The sequence below is a fragment of the Agelaius phoeniceus genome, chromosome 20 (genome assembly GCF_051311805.1).
Source record: "Agelaius phoeniceus isolate bAgePho1 chromosome 20, bAgePho1.hap1, whole genome shotgun sequence".
NCBI lineage: Eukaryota > Metazoa > Chordata > Aves > Passeriformes > Icteridae > Agelaius > Agelaius phoeniceus.
Window position 1 is genome coordinate 6,262,460 of NC_135284.1, and position 22,231 is coordinate 6,284,690.

At 49.9% G+C, this 22,231-nt stretch overlaps 1 protein-coding gene across 2 annotated transcripts in view; it reads left to right on the forward strand.

Annotated features, from left to right (window-relative positions):
- DTX2 (deltex E3 ubiquitin ligase 2) overlaps positions 1-22,231 on the forward strand; it is a 35,130-nt gene that overhangs the window by 9,577 nt on the left and 3,322 nt on the right. Inside the window, exons 3-5 of one of the 2 annotated variants that reach the window (XM_054647054.2) lie at positions 200-782; positions 9,202-9,260; positions 15,860-15,991. In XM_054647054.2, coding sequence (XP_054503029.2) covers positions 200-782; positions 9,202-9,260; positions 15,860-15,991 — 774 coding nt within the window. The remainder of the gene's footprint in view (positions 1-199; positions 783-9,201; positions 9,261-15,859; positions 15,992-22,231) is intronic. The other variant, XM_054647055.2, reaches the window with a different exon arrangement.

Here is a 22,231-nt window from a genome sequence, read left to right on the forward strand (position 1 = left end):
GCCAGCTGGGCTGTGATTGGTCATTAATTAGAAACATCCAACACGGGCCAATCTGTTTCATTCCACAGCAGCAGATAATCAATGTTTACATTTCATTCATGAGGCCTCTCATCTTCTCAGGAGGAAAATTCCTAAGGAAAGGATGTTTCATAACAGATGTCCCTACAGTTGTGTTTATTGTCCCCCCTCTCCCCCACAGGGACCATGCGGGCTGTCCGCAGGCACGTCTTCCCGGGGGACTCTGCTGCAGGCCAGGGCATCGTGTGGGAGTGGCAGAACGACGAGGGCGGCTGGTCCCCGTACGAGATGAACGTCTGCGTGTTCCTGGAGCAGGCCCGTGCCACCAACCACCAGCGAGTGGATCTGGGGCCCTTGGGCTACAACTATGAAGTTGACTTTGTGGCTCAAGTGCAGACCAACAAGAGCACGCGGTTCCGCCGCAGCGTTCAGAGGCGTTTGGACGCGCCCTACCCGGTGACCACCTCCACCACACCCCTTCACACTGGGGTGGGATGTTCTTGCCAGCAGTGCTGGCCAAACAGCGGCACTGGCCCCATCACCACACGCTACCGACACTCCACAAACTCTCCCAACTCTGCCGCTGCTCATCAGGTTCCCGGGAGGACAGCGTCTGTAAGTTCCTCCAACGTCGGCTTCGTGCCCTATAACAAACCTGCTTTGACTGGAGCAAGGTCAACACCAAGACTCAATGCACAGAACACCTTGGTTTTGGCTCAGTCTGGGAGCCTCAGTGCAGCATTGGCAGCATCTAATGGAGTCAGGTACAGATCTTAATTCACCTTTAAATACCATTTGTGTGTCCAAGAGATCTGCTGTGCTCAGGTCTGCATCCAGGAGCCTCTGTCCCAGAGGACCTCACAAGGGTCTTGTCCCTAGGAGAGAGAGGTTTGTGCCTGTATATGCAGTGCAGTGGATGAAAAGACTTCCCCTCTGCTTTCTACCTCATTTCTTCCCATTTCAAATATAGTTCCTGTCTACCAGTCTCCCTGAACCACAGGGAAGTTCACTCAGGTTGAGATTCTGAAGGCTTTAGAAAATTAATAGTGAGCAGTGGTATTTTGGGTTAGGTTAAAAAACAACTTTGAGGGGAATTCAGTGAAGGAAAAGGGAACTTGTAAACACACCTATTTAATTCAAATTAGGCAGTAGAGTGGAACACTGCTCTGCATTCTAAGCTCTTCCTCTTCAAGGAGGGACCACAGGACTCATTGCATGTGGCTGAGACCTCATGAACTCTCTGTCAAAATCAAGTTATTTTTCAGGCTAAGTGGTGATGAGGAGCAGAGGTCCCACTGGATCCATTTTCACTATGGCTCTTCTCTGACAGGGCTGGAGCCAGTGTGCATCTCTCAGCCCAGGATTTCAGCTCCTGTCAGCTAGAGCCAAAGGAGGGCTGTGTTTGCACCTTACTGGTGGGGGAGGAAGAGCCTCACTTCTCTTGTGGCCTTTTGGTTGCTGCCAGCTCAGTGAAAAGCAGAGGCTTGTGGTCCGACAGCCCGGCTCCTCTCCATGGCATGGGCTGCTGGGGCAAGCCACAGTTGTTATTCCACTTTCAGAATCTTAACTCTTCCTGTGCTCAAGCCCTTGCTGGCAGAGGTGTGTGTGGCCTGTCTGTGAGTGTGACCCATCAAGGGCTGGCTGACTGCTCCCTCTGTTTGTGAATGGCTGGAAGTGGCAGAGCCTTACACTCACCTTCACTGGGAGTAATCCAGCTGTTGAACCCCTGAGAAACTGCAGGGAACTTGCCAGGGCTGACTTACCCTGTCCAAGTAAGTTCAGAGATAAGAGATCTTGGAAGCACATTCTGCTAATTGCATGAGGCACAGGGGTTTGAGGTTTGTTTTGAATCTCATTTGTGTTTTAAACAAGACTGTGAATCTTGAGATGTTTTTCTTAGTGTCGTGTCAGGACTTTCCCTCTTCGGGGTCATTCGAGTGAAATGACTTCTGACATCTTGTTCTTCTTTCTCACGCTCTTTTTTTTGGTGCTTTTTTTCCACCTGGTGATTTCTGTGTTGCTTTAAGCATCCACAGTGCTTCTCTGTTCTAGTCACCTTCGAGCAGGGCTGAAAATCAGCCCCCAGTAAGGCTCTGGCTGTCTCCTGAAGAAGCTGCCAAATTCCCCTTCTCACAGGAGTTGCTGGTGGGTACGTGGGGTGACTGGGCTGCCAGGAGCCCCCATCCCTCCCCAAAGGATTTGCAAAGTGACTCAGGGTGGGGAGTTTGAAAAGGAAGAGCCAAGTGCTGCAGCAGTTGCCCCACAAGCCTGTCTGGAGCTGATCAGGGTCTGGGTATGTTGTGTGCTCCTGGTGGGGGGACAGGCTGTCCTGAAAGGAGGGAGGATGGGACAGAGATGCTTGGAGGGGGTTGCCACAGGTTCCTGACCATGGTCCAGGCCATGCTGACTGGGAGGAGAGAGGTGGCCAGGATGTGCCCATGGCTGGTTGCCATGGCTGGTTGAGGCTGGGCTGTTTAAACCTGTTTTGCAGCTCAGCTGTTTGTGTTGTGCAGGGGGTGAGGTGGTTGGTGTCCTGGCAATCATCCCCAGCCAAGCCAGCCTTTCTGGGGGATGTGAAGGGTTTGTACAGGTAAATCTATGCCACACAGGGCAGGTGGCAGCTCTTTGGATACCAGGGAGTGTGTGAGTGCTGTCAGACCTGTGTAAAACCCACACCTCCAGTGAGCCCCACTCCCCTGCCTGCTGGCTCTGTCCCTTGGGGTGTGATCTTCAGTCCTTTGGGATTAGTTTGCAGCTCTCCTTTATCCCTGCCAGAACAACAAGTGCACACAGGGGGGCAATCTCTGTCTTCCAGCAGGGTACCATGTGTCAAAGGGACTTTTTCATCCCCAGCTGCCAGCTCAGGATGGCTTTTCCCCATCAGCCCTGTGCTGGGGTTGGGTCAGAAATGCCACTGGGTGGGTGTAATTGCTCCTGGCTGGAGTTACAGGCTCAGGCTCATGAAACCCATGTCCCAGCAGAAAATCCTTTAATTTCTGTGAATTAGGGGAAACCTGAGTAGCAAACTCTAACAATGTGTTTCATTTAATTCTTAAACCCAGAGCATTCCTGGGTTATTTTATCCATTAGGTTCTGTGTCTTCCCCCCTCAGACATAGTGTGGTGGTTAGTTCCCCTTCCCTTGCAGTCAATGCCCTCCATCTCCCTACAGTCTGACCATTTTGGCTAATTATCCTGCATTAATTATCCTGCCACAGGTTTCTGGCTGTGTTCTCATAGATGTGATGTGCAATTCCTGTGCTGGCCCATGCCCAGAGATCCAAGGGAGGGAAGCACTGGGCCTGTTGTCTGCTAAAGGTTGTGTTGTATTCACCCCACAGACTTTGGCTCCAAAGCAGCCCTGACAGATTACTTGCTTTTACAAAACTGCTGATCTCCACAAAACTTGCAGAGGTGGCTGAGCTGCAACTGGCAGAAGGGCTCAGAAACTCTTGGGAAAGACTGAAAGGCAGTGCAGTTGTTTACACCCAATTTGTTTAGAAAACACAGCTAAAAATGGCACCTCTCTCTTACAGGGCTGAGAAGGAGGTGCAGTTCATCCTGGAAGGCTGCCTGGCTCCCTGTGTGGCTGTGGCAGTTCTTTCTGGCAGGCAGACAGGGGTAGCCCCCAGAACAGGCATGCCCAGGCTGCTGTGCCACTGAGGGTGATAAAATGTATTTCCTGCTTGCTGGAGGGTGGATGCTGGTGTGAGAGCAGGAGGAGCTCCAGCTCTGCCAAATGCACTTTAATTTCCTCCTGCTCTCAAGAGGGTCAAAGCCACTGGAAAACCCAGAGAGGAGTGCCAAGGCTTAACTAGATGCTAATATCCTTGGCTGTGCTGCTAATAAATTACATACATGTGGGCAAGTTATTTTGTTTCTTGCTGCATTAGTTTCCTCTGGTGGATTAAGCACAGTTAATGAATCTGGCCTCTCTCATGGACAGTGCTGGGATCTGCACATGGAATGTGCCATGGCAAGGGCTGTGTCCTTAGCTCAGCACTGTTAACCAGGATCCCAGCCACCTCCTGGCAAATCCTTCCCACCCCACATGGGAAAGCATCAATTCCCTAGGGCAAGAGCTCCCCTGTTCCCTCACTGTCTAATTACAGAGTAAGGCACTCCTGAAGCACAGTAAGGAGTGCCCTGCTTGTAACATGAGCGAGTAAAGCTGCAGGAAGCAATCTTCTGGGGGATATTAATTAATGTCCCAGCCAGGCAAATCCCTACAGCAGCTCTGCAGGCTCCTCTGAGCTTATGTGGCTTTGGCTGCTGGTCTGGGTTGTGCCTACAAATAAGGCAGGCAGCTGATAGGGGCAGGATTTTGTATAAAATCAGGGGGAACGGGGGTCTTGGGAGCTGGAAAGGGATGCTGACAGAATTGGGGTGTGTGACAATGTTCACAGGGGTCCCAGGATGAGGGAAGAGACAAGGATCTGACTCCATGTTTCAGAAGGCTGATTTATTATTTTATGATATATATTACATTAAAACTATACTAAAAGAATAGAAGAAAGGATTTCATCAGAAGGCTGGCTAAGAATAGAAAAGGAATGGAACGAATAACAAAGGCTTGTGTCTTGGACAGAGAGTCCGAGCCAGCTGGGCTGTGATTGGCCATTAATTAGAAACAACCACATGAGCCCAATCCCAGATGCACCTGTTGCATTCCACAGCAGCAGATAATCAATGTTTACATTTTGTTCTTGAGGCTTCTCAGCTTCTCAGGAGAAAAAATCCTAAAAAAAGGATTTTTCTTAAAAGATGTCTGTGACAGGGGTGTTCTGGTGCTGCACCCCAAATCTCCCGTGGGGAACAATGCACAGTCAGTGCTTTGTAGGATCAGGAATGACCCTAAACAGGGCCTTCCCTTCTTTCTCTCCACTTTTGTATCCTTCAGCTCTGTCCATAGGCATTCCCATCAGCTCCGTGGGTGGTGAGGAGCCCTCCTGGTGCTGCTTCCACTGTGCCCACTGTGAGTTGTCCTGCAGCCCTTTCAGCCAGCATGGGGCTACCAGCAGGTGACATTAATGTCACCTGACACTCAGTGAGCCCTGGGAAGGGCTTTGGACCTTAAGGAGCTGTGGTAGCACTTAGTGTGAAGCAGGCCTGGGTGCTGCCCTGCTCTGTGAGGAGAAGTGTTGGCTGTTTCCCAGAGGGCTACAAGGATGCCATGATAGATACAGAGATCTGTGGCCTGCTGGTTGTGTGCAGGGGAGAGGAAGGAAGAAAGGGCCATACCAGGTGGAGAGGCTGAGTTCCTACAGGCTTCTCTTGGGGTGTTGTGCATGTGTGGCTCAGGTGATGGCTCCAGCCTGGCCACCCAGTGTTTGAAGTGGCAGCAGCCCTGGATTCCAAGCTGTTGACACAGTTCCTTGCTGGACTTGTGCTTTGCTGTCTTACTGGTGTTGCAGATTCTTGAAATTCTGGGGAAGTGAGTGGGTTTGTCATGCTGAAATCTCAGTGTGCCCTGTCTGCCTCCTGTAGCAGACTGCCTGGGAGCCAGTGGTAGGAAATCTTATCAGGATCTTCTTGCTGTATCTCTGATTTTGCATCCTTTTACTCACAACCTGGTGATCCCTGTTACACTCAGGAACATCCAGCACACAGAGCAGCGGGAGGGCAGGAGCTGCAGCAAACAGCAGGACAAAATTGAACCAGGAAGGAGGAATTGATACCAGGACACGTTCAGAGAATTCAGGCGTTGACTTTCAGGTGTTGCAAGCACCTGCAAGAACACTTGGCCAGGAGTCAAAGGCACTGCCTGGTGAGGAATCTCCATGGGCAGCAGGAGCAGGTGTCTCAGTGGCTCCTTCTCATCTCTCCACACTGCAGTGCTTGCTCTTGCACTGATGCTACCCAGATCTCCCTTACCCAAAAATCATTTTTTCTCCTAACTGAGCTGTTTTCAATGAATGAGCAGGGCCTCTCCCCAGAAGCCAGCACTGATGAGGCAATGCTGGAATGTCTTGAGCTTGTGCTGTTCCATTACTGGATGCACAGTCCACGTTACACTACAACAGCAACATCCTTCCTTGTTACCTCATCCCCTTCCTCCCCCCAGACCCCCACTTCAGACCCAGGGTAGGCTCTGAGGAGCATTTCCTCACCTTTTTTGGCACAGCAGCACTTCCTCCCACGCACTGTGACTGCAGACCTGCCCAGGCAGTGTTGTGGTACCTCAGAGCCCTGTGCATTCCCCTTGATTTCATCAGCCTCTGGGCTTTCTGCAGTTGGAACAGAGCTCAGGGAGCGTGGCAGCCCTGCTCCCACGGTGCAGAGTGGATGGGTCAGCACATCCCACAGCACTGTCAGCTGAGATGCTGCTAGTGAATGAGTGTATTTACTGAAATAAAAAGTGTTTGGTTTCACCATCATCACATCAGTTGGCTCAAAGCCTCCAGCAGCCAAAGCTGACACACTTTGCCTTTACAGCAGGAGTGCAGCTGACCAGTGACTGGTTCCTGGATGGTAATTTGTCTGGTTCCTGGCTCATGGATGGTAATTTATCTACAGTTCACTCACAGCTTCCCAAACTTGATTGCTTGCAAATGCATCAAGTGCTTATCTTGTGTTTCTCTCTGCAGATCTCAAGGGCTCTTCTCACTTCTGTTGTGGTTTAACCCAGCAGACATTTAATCACCACACAGCCCCTCAACTCACTCCATCCTCCCCCAGGGGGATGGGGGAGACAGCTGGAAGAAAAAAATAAAAATTGTGGGTTAAAATAAAGACAGTTTAACAGGGCAGAGAAGGGAAGGAAAATAATAATGCTGATAATAATTGAAACTACAAAACAAGTGATGCACCAAGCAGCTGCTCACACCCACTGACCAATGCCCAGCCATTCCCAAGCAGCAGCCCCCACTCAGTTTTCCCCCTGGTTTTGCTACAGATCATGGCATCCTGTGATCTGGAATATTCCTTGAGTCACTTGGGGTCAGGTGTCCCAGCTGTGTCCCCTCACAGCTTCTTGTGCCCCCCAGCCTCCTAACTGCTGGGGTGGGGTGAGGAGCAGAAAAGGCCTCACTTAGTGTAAACACTGCTCAGCAACAACTAAAATCCCTGTGTTATCAGCATTATTCTCATCCTAAATCAAAACCAGCTACTAGGAAGGAAATTAACTCCATCCCAGCTGAAACCAGGACAACTTCATACAAGTTCTAACTCGTGGATGACTTGGATTTGAGTCTCACAAGTAGAAAACAAGAGTGAAGGACTTCTCTGCCATCTTTTCAAAGCATGGTTAGCAGTGATCCCCTTCCCAGGGCAGCTCTGGGTTTGGTTTCTCCAGCCTCAGGTGTAATGACCCTGTGCTCCAGCTTGTTGGAAGGATTCCCTGCCCCCACCTCTTTTCCTGGTACAGCAGAAGGTTCAGCTTTGTGCTTTATTTTATTTTTACCTTCCATGGGGAAGTGAAAGCGCCCAAGGTGCTAGGGCATGACCACAAAACACAAACTTCTGTATCAGTCACAGGCTGGGGTGGAGGGGGTGCCCAGGCTCAGTGGTGTTTTCTTGGCTCCTCAGGAAGAAATGAGGGAAGGTCCAATGTCTCTGATTTTTTGGGAGCAGTTCTGTCAAGTTCCTGGTCCTCAAATATGTCTGCAGCTAGAGGAGTCCTGCTCCTTGCCCTCTTCTGAAGAGGATCATGAGGGCAGAGATGAAGCAAAGGGATGAAATAAAGAAGTAAGGAAATACCTAAGAAAGAGCTGTGACAAAGAGGGTGAATCAGGAAAGAAAGAGAGTCATAAAGACATCTGATTTACAGCCCTTTGAAATCACAGGGAAGGTTTTCACTGTGTTTGGTGGGTTTGAATTGTAGCCAGAACAATCTGTTGTGTCATTTGAAGGCATTGCAAAATTTGGGGCAGCAGAAGGGAAAGCACAGCCTTTGAAAGAGGCAGAAGGGAAACCTCTGTGGTCCAGAGGGCTTTATAAGGGTCTGGGGGTGCTGATCTCACTTGGCCAGACTGCCAGAGCTGCACCAAGCCCTGGGTCCTGCCCAGGGCTCTCCAGGGAGGCCAGCACACCTGTGGGAACCTATTCCAAACTGTGACAGGTAGGAGAGGGGACAGGTGGGGTGGAAAACAAAAATCACTTGTGTCACTCAAAAATCTTGTTAGCCCTATCATTGTTATGTGAATGTGAACAAAGATTTTAGCAAGACTGAAAGGAGGGACCTCTGTGGTACCTTTTTGGGCAGGGCAGCTATTGCATCCCAGCTGGACACAAGAAGGTTTCCCCTAAACAGTGAGTGAATTTTGAGTTCTTGACCACCTTAGTCTCTGAATTCCTAAGCAGCTGGCCAGGTTTGTGTCATTTTGGAGAGTCCTTGGAGGTTGTTGTGTGAATGCACCATGCATTAACTGCTGATGGATGAGGTGCATGAGCCTCATCCATCCCAGACACATGGGCCACCTGAGACAAAGTCCATGGGTGGCTTCTCTGTGCCACCATTTGGATTTCAAGTGTGTGGATCCATATGGATGGATTCCATTTGGATTTCAAGTGTTTCTGCTCTGCTAATGTGGATCCAGCTTGGTTTCTTCTCTAGTGACCCCCATCAGGTTTGATGCTGCTGCTCCCCTTTCCTCCCTATCTCCTGCTGATGGCATAAGCCTGGCTGCCCATGTATCCCAAAGGTGAAGTACAGCTGCCAGCACTGCCAAAACAAGTAGGTGAGGAGCCTCAAAGGCATGTTTGGTGTCCATCTTCTCTTGATTTCCAAATGAAAACAGGCCAAGCTCTTCTAGGTCTCCTTCAGCCTTTCTTCCCTCATTCCCACATCCCCCTTGGATGCTGGTGCAGGTTGGCTGCTCTATGGGGCAGTGGCAGGAGCAGGGAGGTATCAGAGGGTCAGAGCAGGGTCCAGCAGGAGGAATGGATGAATTAGGAGAAAATAGGGCTGGAAGCAGCTTCACACAGCAGAGCTCTAAGCCCCCCTTGCAGGTGAGTAAATCCAGGAGAGAGCTCTGGTAAGGACACAGCTCCTTAAGTACAGCTGCAGGAGCAGGGCAGAAGGGCCCATGGGTGAGGGTCCCAGCTGGGGCTCATCTGAGCAATTAATCCCTGCTAATATATCCAGGGCCCTGGCTCTCAGGAGGGAGCAGTGCATTGCTGAATTCTCTTTGTTTTGGTTGTCTCTAATCCTTGCTGTTAAAGTCATCTCTTCTTTTTTCTCCAGTGCCCAGGCCCTGCCTGTCAAGATGTCCAAATCCAGCAGGGTGAGCCAGGCCCTGGCAGGTAAGAACTCCCCTGTGCTTTATTTGTTCAATCCTTAGGAGTAGAGAGAATGAAAGGTTTGCCTTTCTATAGCATTAACTTTCTATTTTTGACTTTTGGAAAGAATCAGAAACATTGCTGGCATTTAAGGTTTTAGACCCAAAGATTTTCCAGAAAAGCAAAGAGGGCAGATCTGTGGGAGAATGGAATAGGTAAACCTTATGAACTGTTTTTCTCATCCTGAGACTTTCAAAATAAGTGGGATTATTTGAGGCATGGCTATTCATCTTCTTCTGTACATGTGGATGAGCAAGTAGCAAAGGAAAGGGTATGTGAATCAAGCTCAGTGCTAGCTGCTATTTTCTGCTTTTTTTAAAGTCAAAGGAGAGGAGTGATGTGAGACTTTGTGTGGTTTTTAATATGATTTTTTACAATGTGGTTTTATTTAAAAAAAGCTCTGATGGTCTTTAGCTTAAAGAGGGTTGTGATGCCTTGTGTTGGGAAAGGGGGACAGAAGTTGAATCAGACATTGTCTCCTGGTTTGCTTGTTATCCAAACCTGTGAGCACACTACTAAATATACTGAGCAATATATCTGGGAGGGATGAAAGTGCCAGTTTTCAATGCTCCTTTTCAGAGTAGATTTGCCTGTTAAAGTTGAAATGGCTTTGCCTTGAAAATGACAATTTGTGCTGTCAGCTTCCCATTTTGTTGCTGTGCCAAAAGCCAGTGGCACCTTTGCTGTGTGTTGGCTCAGCCAGTGCCAAACCAGTGACCCTGGTGTGGTGGAACTGGGGGATTTGGGTGCTCTGGTGGCAGCTGTGCTCTCAAAAGTGTATCATTACCTGGTAGAGGAGTGCTAAACATCTGGTGTTTTCTGGAGTTTTCTCTGTTTCACTCTCTACAGAATGTGTGTTAACCCTCTCCTTCCTCTGTCTCTTGTCCATGCATGGTCTCTTGGGGTTATTAGCTCCTGGGACACCAAACTTTGCTCCTGAGTGAGCAGAGACAGTTACATTCTTGTTTTTCAAGACAATGGTTCCCACCTTATTCCAGAAAAAGTGTTGGGTCTCTTGTTGAGTGCCAGGCTTTACCCTGGCTGAGAAGGGTTCCCAGGATTGATGTTTCCCTTCATCTGACATTGGCACCATCCTGAGAGCTGCCCTGCATGTGTCTGCAGCCAGACTGGCACTGCATGAAAACTAACACAGGTGTCCTCTGACATGCAGCATGCAGCCCATCTGACTCCTCCTTAATAAACCACTGTGGAAATGAGGTGTAAAGTCAAGCTCAGCCCTTGTCTAGGTGGGTGACCTGAGCAGAGCTCCCCTTGCTTATAACAGCTCAGCCTTTCATGCCCTGGCTGTGTCATTAGGTACTTAATCACAGAAAGGTAAATAAAGCACAGAGCTGATGAATCCAGGCTGTGTTAATGTTGTTCCTGTGATCTCCATGCACAGGAGGGGAATATGTGCAGTCTGTTCATGCCTTGTGGTGCCACGTTTAGATAGAAAAGGCAGCAGAAATCCCAATAGAATAAACCATTTGCCAGCATTTAATACAATAAAATGGTTAAAATTGTAATTGGTATCTCTGTTGTTGCAGTCTGGGGGTGTAAAAGAAGGGATAATTACTCATTTTAATTCTTTACCTCTCCCTGGGGCAGCCAGCACGAGGCCCATGGAGATGCAGGGAAGTGCAAAAGCAGCTCCTTGGGATGCAGGTTTTCACACAGCACAGCTTTGGGTGCTGAGCTGCCTGCTGCCAAGTGTCCCACACCTCAGAGGTGCAAGGGAGGAGGGAAATATGAATTTGAGTCCTCAAAATCACATGGAAGCAGAGGAAAGATTAATACAAGTTAATTAGGGAGTGGAAAGAAAGTAAATCTCTGGGGGTATTTCTGGTGAAAAGCAAGCAGTGGAGTTCTGGTAAAAAGGAAAAGTTTTGCTGAAATATTAATTGGCTGGGTCTTTAGGGACACCTTCTTCCTCTCTATGTTCTGCTCTCTGTTTTTAGAGCCTCTTCTGGGAAGTGGTATTTTGTTCATAATTAAAATCCTGCTGATGGTGTCCAAGTTGCTCATTACTCAGGTTATTCTCTCACACAGGCTGAGCTCCTTTTGTTTTTTCAGTCCCCACTGCATGACTGCTTCCAACAACATCAGTGGAGAAGGCTGGGAGGACAATGTTGTGGGGGGAGAGAAGTCTCAGATTAAATGAAAGAGGCTTTATTTTTATTTTGGGAAATGTGTCTTGGTCTCCCTCCCCTGGCATCTCAGCAGCTTTGGCTCTGGTTTGAAGCTGGACAGGTTCAACCCCTGAATCTCATGGGTGCTATTGAGAAATGCTGCAGGTGCAACTCTTGGATGCAGGGGGAACTTCTGGTGGCTAAACAGAGGATGAGGAATGCAGTGAGTCTGAATTAGAAGCTGGGGTTTGTTTGTGTGATGGGTGCTTGGGGGCCTTGTAACACTGTCAACCCCACATCTTCTGAAAGCACCTCTTGGGATCCCAGAGATCATGAAGCTGACTTTAAAACCATGTTTTCTACAAAAAAAGTATAATTTTTTCCTTGCTTTCTGCTATTTTAGTACTTCAAAGTGCATGTGGAAAATTGTCTTTTAAGCTTTTTCTTTTCCCTCAAGTATTTGATCAGTAGAGTGAAATGCCTAACAGGTCTAAGCAAACTGTTTAACCACAGTGTTGGTGTTTAAGGATCAGCTGGACTGACATTTCCTGGGAATAATGGATTTTAGCTGCTGTGCCTTGGGGCTGAGGAGTGGCAAGGTGCTCATATAAAGGCCCTTCTAATACTATGTCTAAGATGAAGTCTGAAAAGAAGCTTTTTTTAAATAAAATGGGGTGTTTCTTGTTTGCATGATTCCAGGAGCTGGTGCATTTGGGGATGTACTAACCATACTGATTTTGCTGGTGGATATAATTGTACAAATTAGCAGTGCTTTTCTGAGATCTCACATTATCTGAAGGTAAGCTCTGCCCTGTACCAGTGTGAGGCCTGTGCAAATCCAGGTCAGTGGCCAGCCCATGTTGGGCTGGGTGTGAGTGACTGTGTGGCCAACACTCATTACATAATGTCAGGCTGTTTTTCCTGTGCTCAGCTTCTGCACAGGATATTACAAAAAGTCCCTTATTTACACAGCAGGCTGAAAAAAGTTGGTAGATGTTGTCATAGCTCCAGTGAAAATAATTTTACCCCAAGGAGCCACTAATGTTGTATTTCTGGCCAAATAAGAGGCTTTGAGCAAGAGGAAAAAAAGGCAGTTCTGCATGTGGTTATTGCACACATAGAATCAGATCAGATCCCAAAGGATTCCTTGCAAGGCTTTCTGTCTCCTCCCTCCTGCAGTCCTTGCAGGGAAGAAACTCAGAGCCCAGTGGAAGGTAGGAACATATAAAATAATATTTTTCAAGCTCCTGGACTAGCTAGTGAGCAGCAGGAAGTCTCACAGGAGCATATCCAAAGCAATCTTGGTCTGGGTAAACTTGTCATGTTGCAACTTGCATTCAGGTGAGAATTTCTCCAGGTCCAGGGCTACACTTGCTCCTGGCATAACTCCACAGATGCCTGGAACAGGTTCTGACTTGAAATTGTTGTGAGAATTGGAGACTCAATCTGCAAATGTGATGTGTGTCTGTATTGTTTTGGCACCTTGTAGGAAAACACTCTCCCACCTAAGGCCTGGGTCAGGGATGTCCCTTCCTGGGGACTGCAGTCCCCAGACTTGTGGGAGGATTGATAATGCTGAGGTTTCCAGAATTGTATTTAAAGTTTAAAGGCAGCATTGCTGCTGACATGAGGCAGCAGAGCAATGTGAAATCAGAATCTTTTTGGGTGCTCTCTTGACTTGAATCTGCAGAAGATGATTCATTGCATGTAGCTCCTAAGGCAGCAGAAGGTTTAAAATTGGCCAAGAAAAGGTAATTTCCCACTTAGACCTTTTCTTGACCAATGTAAGATAGGGGAACACTGAGTTGGGGTAGTTCTCCTGGTTCCTGTTTGCCCTGGGCTTTTATGTCTGTGTGGAGCTGTAGATGGGTATGCAGCTCAGAAAAACAAAAGAAAGTTTGTGGAACAAATGGTGGATTTTTGATTGTTATTTTTTTCTTTGTTTTGTGCTGATTCATGATGCTGGCAGGCAGTTTTGGGCATGTTATTCCAGGTATAAGGGGGCTGTGTTATAGAATAGCTGAACTCACCTGAGGTCCTGTGGCTCCTGCTTTTTGCTTGGTCTGAATTTTGTCTCTCTCTGCCATTGAGAGTCTGAAAAGCCAGTTGTTCAGCCTGAGCCTTCTGTTTTCTCTTTTTTTTTTTTTTGCTTTTTTCTGGGCTCTGCCTGCTAATGTTAGCAAGACAGTATTGATCTCTTCAGAAGAACACATTAATTTTGCATTTGCCTATCAGACAGCTGTGCGTGGGTGGTGATAATCCCTGGTAGTCTTTGGACTCGCTTTTCAAATGTCACTCTGTGCCATCAGTGCTACTGCACTGCTTAGGAACAGCTTTTTTAGAGACAACTTTTCTGCACCAGTTCTAGGAATAGTGTTGTGCAGCCTCAGTGGGGTCAGACTGAGATGATTTCCCCAGCTGTGGTGGGAGACCTTCCCTGTCTCTCAAGAATTTTGTTCCCCCAGCCTCTCTAGTCAGAGTTGCTGCTGCTCTGCTTGGAATGCCTCTGAGTGTCCTCTGCTGGAAGGGAAAAGGACCTGAAAGGTGCAGGGGGCAGCTTTGGTGCTGCTGCTGGGCTTTGGGGCTCAGCTGCACTCATGAAAAATGCAGGTAGCTTTTGTTCTGGGGACATTTAAGCTGTTCCTTAAGGCTCCCTGGGAGTAGTGGACTGCTGGCTTTGATGGGTTGAGAGCTTGCAATAGGCTTCTGGTCTTTAGTCAGGAATTCAAGGGAGTTACTTTGGTGGTGAAATTTCTGGATCTGGTGAACTCTGGTGGTGCCAGTAGGGCAAGGGGTACTAGCCCAGCCTTTGTATGCTTTGGAAGTCCTGCTCTGGCTCTGCAGCTGCTGGGAACTGGGGGAACCCTAGGTCTCAGATCTGGATCCCCTTTGAGGGTGATCCATTGCTGCCTGGTTACCTATTTCCATTTGCAAGTGCATTTCACCATCCATGGGGCAGCCTGGGCTTGTGGTCAGCCCAGCTTTCCCAAAAGTTCTTGGGTAACCCTGGGGAAACTCCTTCCACTCTGTCCCACTCCCTCTCTGGTGAAACCCCTTCTGTCTGTCTTTTGGCCTTTAGATGGGAAAGTTTTAGTAAAAACATTCAACTGTGGCTGTCAAGCAAATAGTTGAACAGCTTCTGGAATATTTGTGCTGAGACCTTAGAAAAAGGAGGTACAAATTGTGGTCAGCACTGTGTAGGAGTAGTTCTGCTTGTGGGACACTGATGCAGGCTTTGCACAGGGGATTTGTAGTCACAGGACACATGTTCTTGACTGGTTGCATATTTGAGGCAGAAAATAGTCTCACCACTTGCACACAAAGCTGATGCTTCCCATCATAACTGGATTTTTCAGTCATGTGTGGGCAAGGTGCCTCATTTTTGTCCTGAACAAATGTGCTCTAGAATCTTCCTTTCCCCATATGACTGAATAGAGGGTTGCAAAAATAAACTTTTTGGAAATCTGCATGGCTTTGGCCATGTATTACTGAGCAGGAATGTCTGTAGCATTAGCATTTGCATGGTCTGCCCTCAGAGGGGATTTCTGGGGAAGTGCTGGCTTTTAGGTTTTCTGCTGTTGGTTTGCAGCTGTAAGCATTTCTTCTTATATCTGGTGCTGGCTGTTGCAGATGGGAGGTTGCTCTTGGGAAAGCAAAAGCAGGTGTTCTCTTGGATGTAAGTGTGAGAGCAGTGTGGTACCTTGGAAATGTTATGATTTGTAACCAGCCTGGATTTCACAGGCAAACATCATCTTGGATCAGCATGATCAGTCCTGTAGCTTTCTGTGTGCCAGTTTTACCTTCAGGGAATGGCTGTCCTTTTTAATGATTCATTAGTTTCATCAAACTGCATCCCATGGATACAGCTGGCTGGGATGGGGGAGGATGAGGATTGCATTGCTGCTGGGAGTGAGGGAAAACCAAAATGCCAGGGAGGAGGGACTGTGTGGGGCAGCTCTGCCCTGGTGTTTGAAGGGGGATTGGTTCAGTGTGGCACTGTTGAAATGTGTGGCTTTAGGGGAGAGCAGCTGAGCAGGACCTTTTGGGGTTTATGGGTGATGCCCTTCATCCTCCAGGGCTCTGGTCAGCAGAACTTGGCCCCACTGCAGACTCAGTGCCTGAGCAGCCCTAAAGCCCAAAGAGGAAGGTCCTCTTTGCACACCAGCACAAAGGGTCACAGACAAGCCACGTGCCCACATTTCCCTCCCTTAATTTGCTGCCTGGGCTCCTCCCTCTGAAAACCTCCAGATCCTCTCCTTGTGCTGACTCCCAACCCTGTTACCTCTCGGACGTTTTACACCCTCAGAACTAAGGGCTAAAAGTTTTATTTTATTTCACTTTATTTTAATTTTCTTTGAAAGGTTGAAGTTTTTTTTTAATGAATGTGTTTCCCCATTGTTTCCCTCCTGCATGTTGACCTCGTACCCACTGTAGGCATGACAGCTATTCTGATGTCAGCCGCCGGACTGCCCGTGCACCTCACCCGTGTGCCTCAAGCTGCCAGCACCCATAAGGCCACTAAAAAACACAGCTCAGTTAAGGAGGGGAGGAAAGTGTCCAAGAAAGGTAGTTCCTGCTCAAACTCTGATGTTTGCTTCCATCTCCTTCTCTTTATCTCTCTGCACCCCTCTTTTCCTCTTGTCTCTCCCCCCCAACCCCTCTTGGCTCTTTTGGTTTGACTGATGATGTTCGTCCCAGCGAGGGGAGAAGCAGGACACGTCTGCCCTGACCTGCAGCCTCTGGGACAGGCTCTAAAATAACATGGTAAAGTAGGTGTGGTCCTGTGGTAGGTCAGCTCGTTTCCACACAAAATGAAAACTGGAGCAGATCTGTGCTCTGCATGTCAGACTCTAGCAGCCTCCCCTGTGATCCTGCTGCACCCTCCTGGGGAGTGTCCACATACCAGGACCTTCTGAGGTGTTGGTGAGACCATTGAGAAGAACATCAAATCCGTGTGTGCTCTGCAGAGAAGATTTGCTTGTGAGCCATGCTTGTCATGATTGAGTCATGGGATGACAAGGATCTCCCAGACAAGCAGGCTCCTGAGTCATGTAGGGCTTTTGAGGTCAAATTGCAGAGGATTTGTTCTCTCCACCTCAGTCTGGGTGGAAGGCAGTGAAGTGGAATGTTCTCAGGTGGATGTGCACTGGTAGGAAGGGATGGATTACCTCAGCTCTCTTGCTGAGTGGAGCCCTCTCCAGGGCAGGGCTTTCATTTCTCCTCTTCATATCTCACTGGCACCCCTCACCTTCCCAGAGCTGAGAGCCTGGATCCCATCCATGTGCTTGGGACTCTGCAGGGGCAGGTGTGAATCCAGCCTGGTGTAGCTGTAGAGGTTGTTTGCCAGCCTTGGCACAGGGGTGTCAACCACCACCTCACCTACAGCATGTGCCCCTTTGGATAAGCCAGGTGGGGACTGGAGATGTTCAACACAGTTCTCTACACTTAAGAAAGGAAAGAGGCCAGAGGTGGAGAGGAAGAGGCATCTGCCTGTCTAAGGAGTTTTTTGGTACCTTTTTCTCTCTTTGGAGTCCATGAGGTCCAAAGCTGTGTGAAGGAGGCAGGAAGGAAAATAGAAATGAAATGAGGAGGGAGGTATTTTATGGAAATGCATTCTGGAGAGAGCTGTGAGAAGGAGTGAGAAAGCAAATGTGGAGTAGGATGTGTGATGGAGGGGGAGGAGAAAGCAGGGGCGGCAGGAGAAGCAGCGAAGAACAGGAGGAGCAAAGGAAAATGGGAGGTGAAGGAGAAGAGCTGAGCAGAGGAGGGTGGCAGAGGGGCTGGATGGGGACCCTGCTCCATGGAGCCAGCTGGCAGCCTGGTGGGCTTGTGTGGCTGCTGCTGCTCCACTCCTGGCATGGGCAGCATGCAGGGGCAGGAATGAGGGCTGGGTGGTGGGGATGCCCTGGGAACAGAGCCAGAAGGGAGCTGTGGTGAGGCCAGGCCTTCCCACAGAGACACTGGCTTGCCCCAGTTGCTGGAGGAGCCCAAAACAACAAAAGGGCTCTGCACTGCTGTTGGTCACCTGCTGCTGCTCAGTGATGTGAAACAGCTGAATTTAGGTCACAGGGTGGCCACAGACACAGCCTGGCTGGCTGCTGCCTTCTCCTCTGTGGGGTCTGTTGGTCCAGGTGCTGTCTGCTCCCAGCATCCAGCCCTCCCTGGCACTGTGTGAGCAGCCAGGATGCTGTGAGGGTGGGATGTTAACAGCAGGATGTGTTTTGTGACTCCTGAGCTGGGTGAGGAGAGCAGCAGTGCAGGGAGTGGGAAGCGTGGGACATGGGCTGGGAGGTGAGAGCAGCACACACTGCTCTGGGTGTCCAGTGGCTGGATCTCTGTATCTGTGCTCCCCATCAGCATCACTTCTTCAGTGCCTCAGCCCCAGGGCAGGCTGTCACCTCCCTGCCAGCTCTGCAATGCCACCTGCTGGGGCTGGGACACGTCTGGAGGAGCAGAGAGGCAGCACTAGCAGGAAGGATGGAATGGGAAAGGGGCATCAAGCATCTCCTTCTCCCTTCCAGCATGACAGGATTTGTTCCAGCTGTCTCCTCCTGCCCAGGATGTGCTGCAGAGGAGACTTGCAGATCAGCCCTTTGCCACACTGACCCATGAGAAGGGGAGCCTTTCAGGCAGGGAGAGCCTTGCTAAAATTCCCTCTGTTATTTTAAAAAGCAGGATTCCTGTTGGTGGGGGCTGGGATGCCAGTCCTGTGGAGTGCCTCACTTCTGGGTTGCAGAATGTGTTCAGTCTGTTCTAGGAACAAGCTGTGTTTGTACAACACCCCTCAGGGCTGAGGAACATTATTCTGCAGTGCAGGTACTGAGCCTGACTTTTGGCCAGACTGTTCTTTTCCTTCACAGCCCCTGGTGCTGCCAGCAGACAGAGATGGGCTCGTTTTGTGCCCTGAATTTCTGCATTGTGTGTTCTTGGCCACTTCCCTGGAGGATTTTCCATCATGGAGAGCTCAAACAGGAGCTCTGCATCCAGGACTGGAGCCAGCTGGTGGTGGGTGCAGAGTGCCCCTCTCCCTCCTCCTGCTGCTCCCAGGCAGTGCTGGTGGAATTGCAGCTGGCTTGGTGAACAGCTGAGGTGTGTTAAACAGAGGCACTAATTAGTCAGGACTCGTTAGCTTTGTTGCTGCTCTGGCACAGCTGGGTGCTGCAGGGCCTGGGGAAGCTGCAGGCTCTGTGCTCTCCATGCTGGCACAGGGCCTGGCAGCCTCTGCCATCCCCATGGATTGGTGCTGCCCTGGGATGCCAGCACTGCTGGGACCTGGCTGCTGGCAGGGAGGCAGGAGGGCAGGTGGCTTGTCCTGCTCTCTCCAGGGGCTGCTTGTGCATGCTGCTGGCCTCCCCAGCCTTTCCAAGGATCTCCAGGGGCTGCTTGGCTCTGCTGTGTCACTTGTTGCCCACTTCCACCTGGTGAGGAGGTTTCCCTGCACATCCATCCTCCCTGGGATGGGCAGTCACTGCAGGTGCTGCAGGAGGAAGGAGAGGAGCACACTCATCCTCCTTGCCCACCCCCCTGCAGCTGGAGGTACAGACTGTGCCAGTGCCTGTGGGATGGGTGGGACTGGGGAGCCCCTCAGAGCTGGCAGATCTTGGTGTTCTCATGGGGAAACATCTGCTGAAGGAGACATAAACAGAGATGCTCTAACCAGAGCAGCCTGGTCACTGGATTATCCTGCTGAAATGCTGAATATGGAGAGATCTATAGACACAGCCTTTGCAAGTCCAGGGAGCAGAGGTGATGGGAGCTGTGTGACTGTCCATGACAATAACTAGGAGTAACCAGTGTCTGGCCTGCAGAGGATATCAAAAAAAATCTGCTGGAAAGCATAAGGCTTGTTTTGGGCTACAGAAGGAGACATTACTGGTGCAAGCATTTGGTTGCTGTGCAAGGATTCAAAACACATCTGTTAAATGTTGCCCATGGCAAGCCCTTGCTGCAGCAAGCAGCTTATTATCTACAGGGAGGAAGAGGAAGCATTAAAAACAATTTGATATTCCTCTCTTTGTAAATGAAAGAATGGTAAACATTCTTGGGCATCCTGGATAAATCTGTAGCACAGCTCTGGGCCCGCTGGAGATCAACGGCACCGGTTGATTCTTCCAGTCCATTTTCAGTCCACTATTGAATCCAGACAACTCTGGGGACTGACCAGGTTTTGATGATCCCAGGGGATGGCTAGAACAAAGATTTGGAGGCAAACACTTCATTATGGAGTAAACAGCCCTGTAAGGAAGTGATTCACGTGCTGGAGCACACGTGGCTCGTGCCATGGTCCCAGCTGCCTCCCCCTGTGCTGCAGGGCTGTGGCCTGCTCTGCCCAAGGAAGGACACGTGGGCTTTGCTGCCCTTCCTGAAAAAGAGCTCTCAGCATCTTCTTTGGGACTGGATTTTGAAATCCTTGCAGCTGGGGATGGATTTTTCTAAAGTGTCAGGGCTGTCCAGCCCTTTCTCTCTCCAGGCAGCTTTGGTGGCTCTAAGTGCATTAGAGCATTGTCACAGCAAAGTGACAGGGACAGATTGCAGATGCCACAGTGCAAATCCATCAGGCATGGGTTTCCTCAGGGTAGCTGAGGGCTGCATCACCTTCTGCCTGCTTGGTTCCCTCAGCTCCATCCTATTGCCAGCTGGTGAAGTGGTGTAATGCCCAAAATCCCAAGGACTTTCCTGGCTCTCTGTTACCCAGCTCTGCACCAGAACTTTTGTCTCCTTTCATTGATTTTATTTGACTGAGCCTGGTCAGTTCTGGGGTGACTTACCTCTTTGTTCCTTGGAGCTGCTCCAGAGAAGAAAAGTCACAAGGGATTCTGTGGAAGGAGCATTCCCCACCACCCTGAAGGAGCTGAGCTGCTCTAAAGCTGCTGAGATCTGCTGTGCAGGTGGGAGCAGGTGAGCTGGGGCTTTCAGCCAAGGGCTGGGCAGGTGTTGCCCCCTCCCTGCTCCCTTCCCTCACTGTCTTCATCTTGGCTGTGCATCTTTTTGGCTTTCCTTCCTCCAGCCCAAAGCCAGAGGAGACAAAAAGGTCACTTCAGAAAGAGCCACCTGGAGAATGCAGGTTGGGTGGAGAAGGACTTGGTGGTTGGTCTGTCTGTCTGTCAGGCAGCATGGGATCCACAGGGATGAGAACACAGTGATCATCATGGAAGTGGATGGCCTTAGGGGGGATAATAGCTAGTCCTGCTTACAGTGTTCTTCCTAAAACCTTCTGTGAAGCAGAAGAAACTGAAGCCTCCATCTCCTGTAGGGCCATGGAGGTCTCCAGAGGCTGATTCCAAGTGCCACATGTGGAAAGTGCCACCCTGTGTTTGCCTGGCTGGAGTACAGACATCACAGAACACTCAGCTGGAGTGTCAGGCACAGTGAGCTGGGACAGCTCAGACTGATCACATCCCCTTCAGACTCATTCCTACCTTTGATCCTCTGCATGCAAGCAAGGTCCCAGCAGAGAATTCCTGGAATTTCTTTTGGAAAAGACAAGACAAGGAGCCCCGTTCCCTGTGAGATCTGGTGATGAGGCCTTGAAGCAGCTCCTGGCACTGCTGAACCCTTGGCCTCAAAGGTGGAAGCCTGAGGCTTGCCCAGGCTCCTCCCTGTTTCCTGCTCTTGGGACAGTTCTTGGAAATGCTTTTCCAGGGAATTTTGGGCCCTGAAGAGGAAAACGCCTGCTTCTGTGTTGTTCTTTGGCTTAATGCTTAATCCTGTTGCTACTTATCTGCCTTGGGGTCTCCAGAGATTGGTGCTCACAGCCCTGCTCTGCCTGAGGTGTCAGGAATCCCTCCTGCCCAGCACTGACACTTGGAGTGAACGTCCTTTCACCTCCTGGGCTTCTCTTCTGCTCTCTGTGCTCAGCCATCCCTTCCTCCTGCTACTGCTGCCAGAAATCACAGGTTTCAGGATGGCCAGGAATCCCCTTCTGAAAATAATTCACCCTAATGACTGTGTTTTCATTTAGGAGAGTCCAGCCCACAGTTCCTCAGTCTCAGCTAAAGGATGTTGGAGCTCTGCCTTGCTCTCTTCCATGGTGTTCCAGGGAATGAGGGACCTCACCTGGTAGAGGGTCTGTGCCATCCAGGCCTTTGCCTGTTCAACACCACTCGTGGCATGGGAGCAGTCCTTCCCTTCTGCTTCATGTTTTTCTCTCCATGGAAAGTGCTTGTGCAGAAAATAGCACCCCTCCCTTCTTGCTGCTTGTGGCAGACATGGCTTTTTGGACTGGAATAACAGCTCCAGGGGCTGCCTCTTGATGTGCAGCTCTTTGAACCACAGAGCCAATGCTTGTGAGCCCTCTGTCTTCCCTGAGAGCCCCAGAACGGATGGGGAGAGCTGAGGAGGGGTAGTGCAGGTAGAGCTGCAGCTCTGATCCCTGGCTGGTCCATGGATGATGCTGTGTCCTCCTGGGAGTGTGGAGTTGGGAGCAGCAGTGCTCTCCATGCTAAAGTATCCACCTGGACAGGAGGGAGATGGGAGAAGGAAGAGCTGCACCTTGGCCAGCCTGTTTGTCACAACATTGCTTTCTCCTGATGCCCCCAGAAGTGGATTCAGGAAGGAGGGATGAGGTTCCCCCAGGCCAAGTGTCTGATCTCTCTTTTGCCTGCTGCCAGGTTGAGCTGTAACATCACTTGTGCAAATGTTTCCTTTCCCAGGCTGGTGGAGAAGCCTGGCAGCTTGTGGCAGGCCTGATGCCTGCTGAGGAGCTCCTCTCCTCTCCCCCAGGGCCAGGTGCCTTGCAGGGGCATGGGATGCTCCCTCCTTAAGCCAAGCCTTGCTGGGCAGCTCCAGGAGGATGGGCTGGGAGCT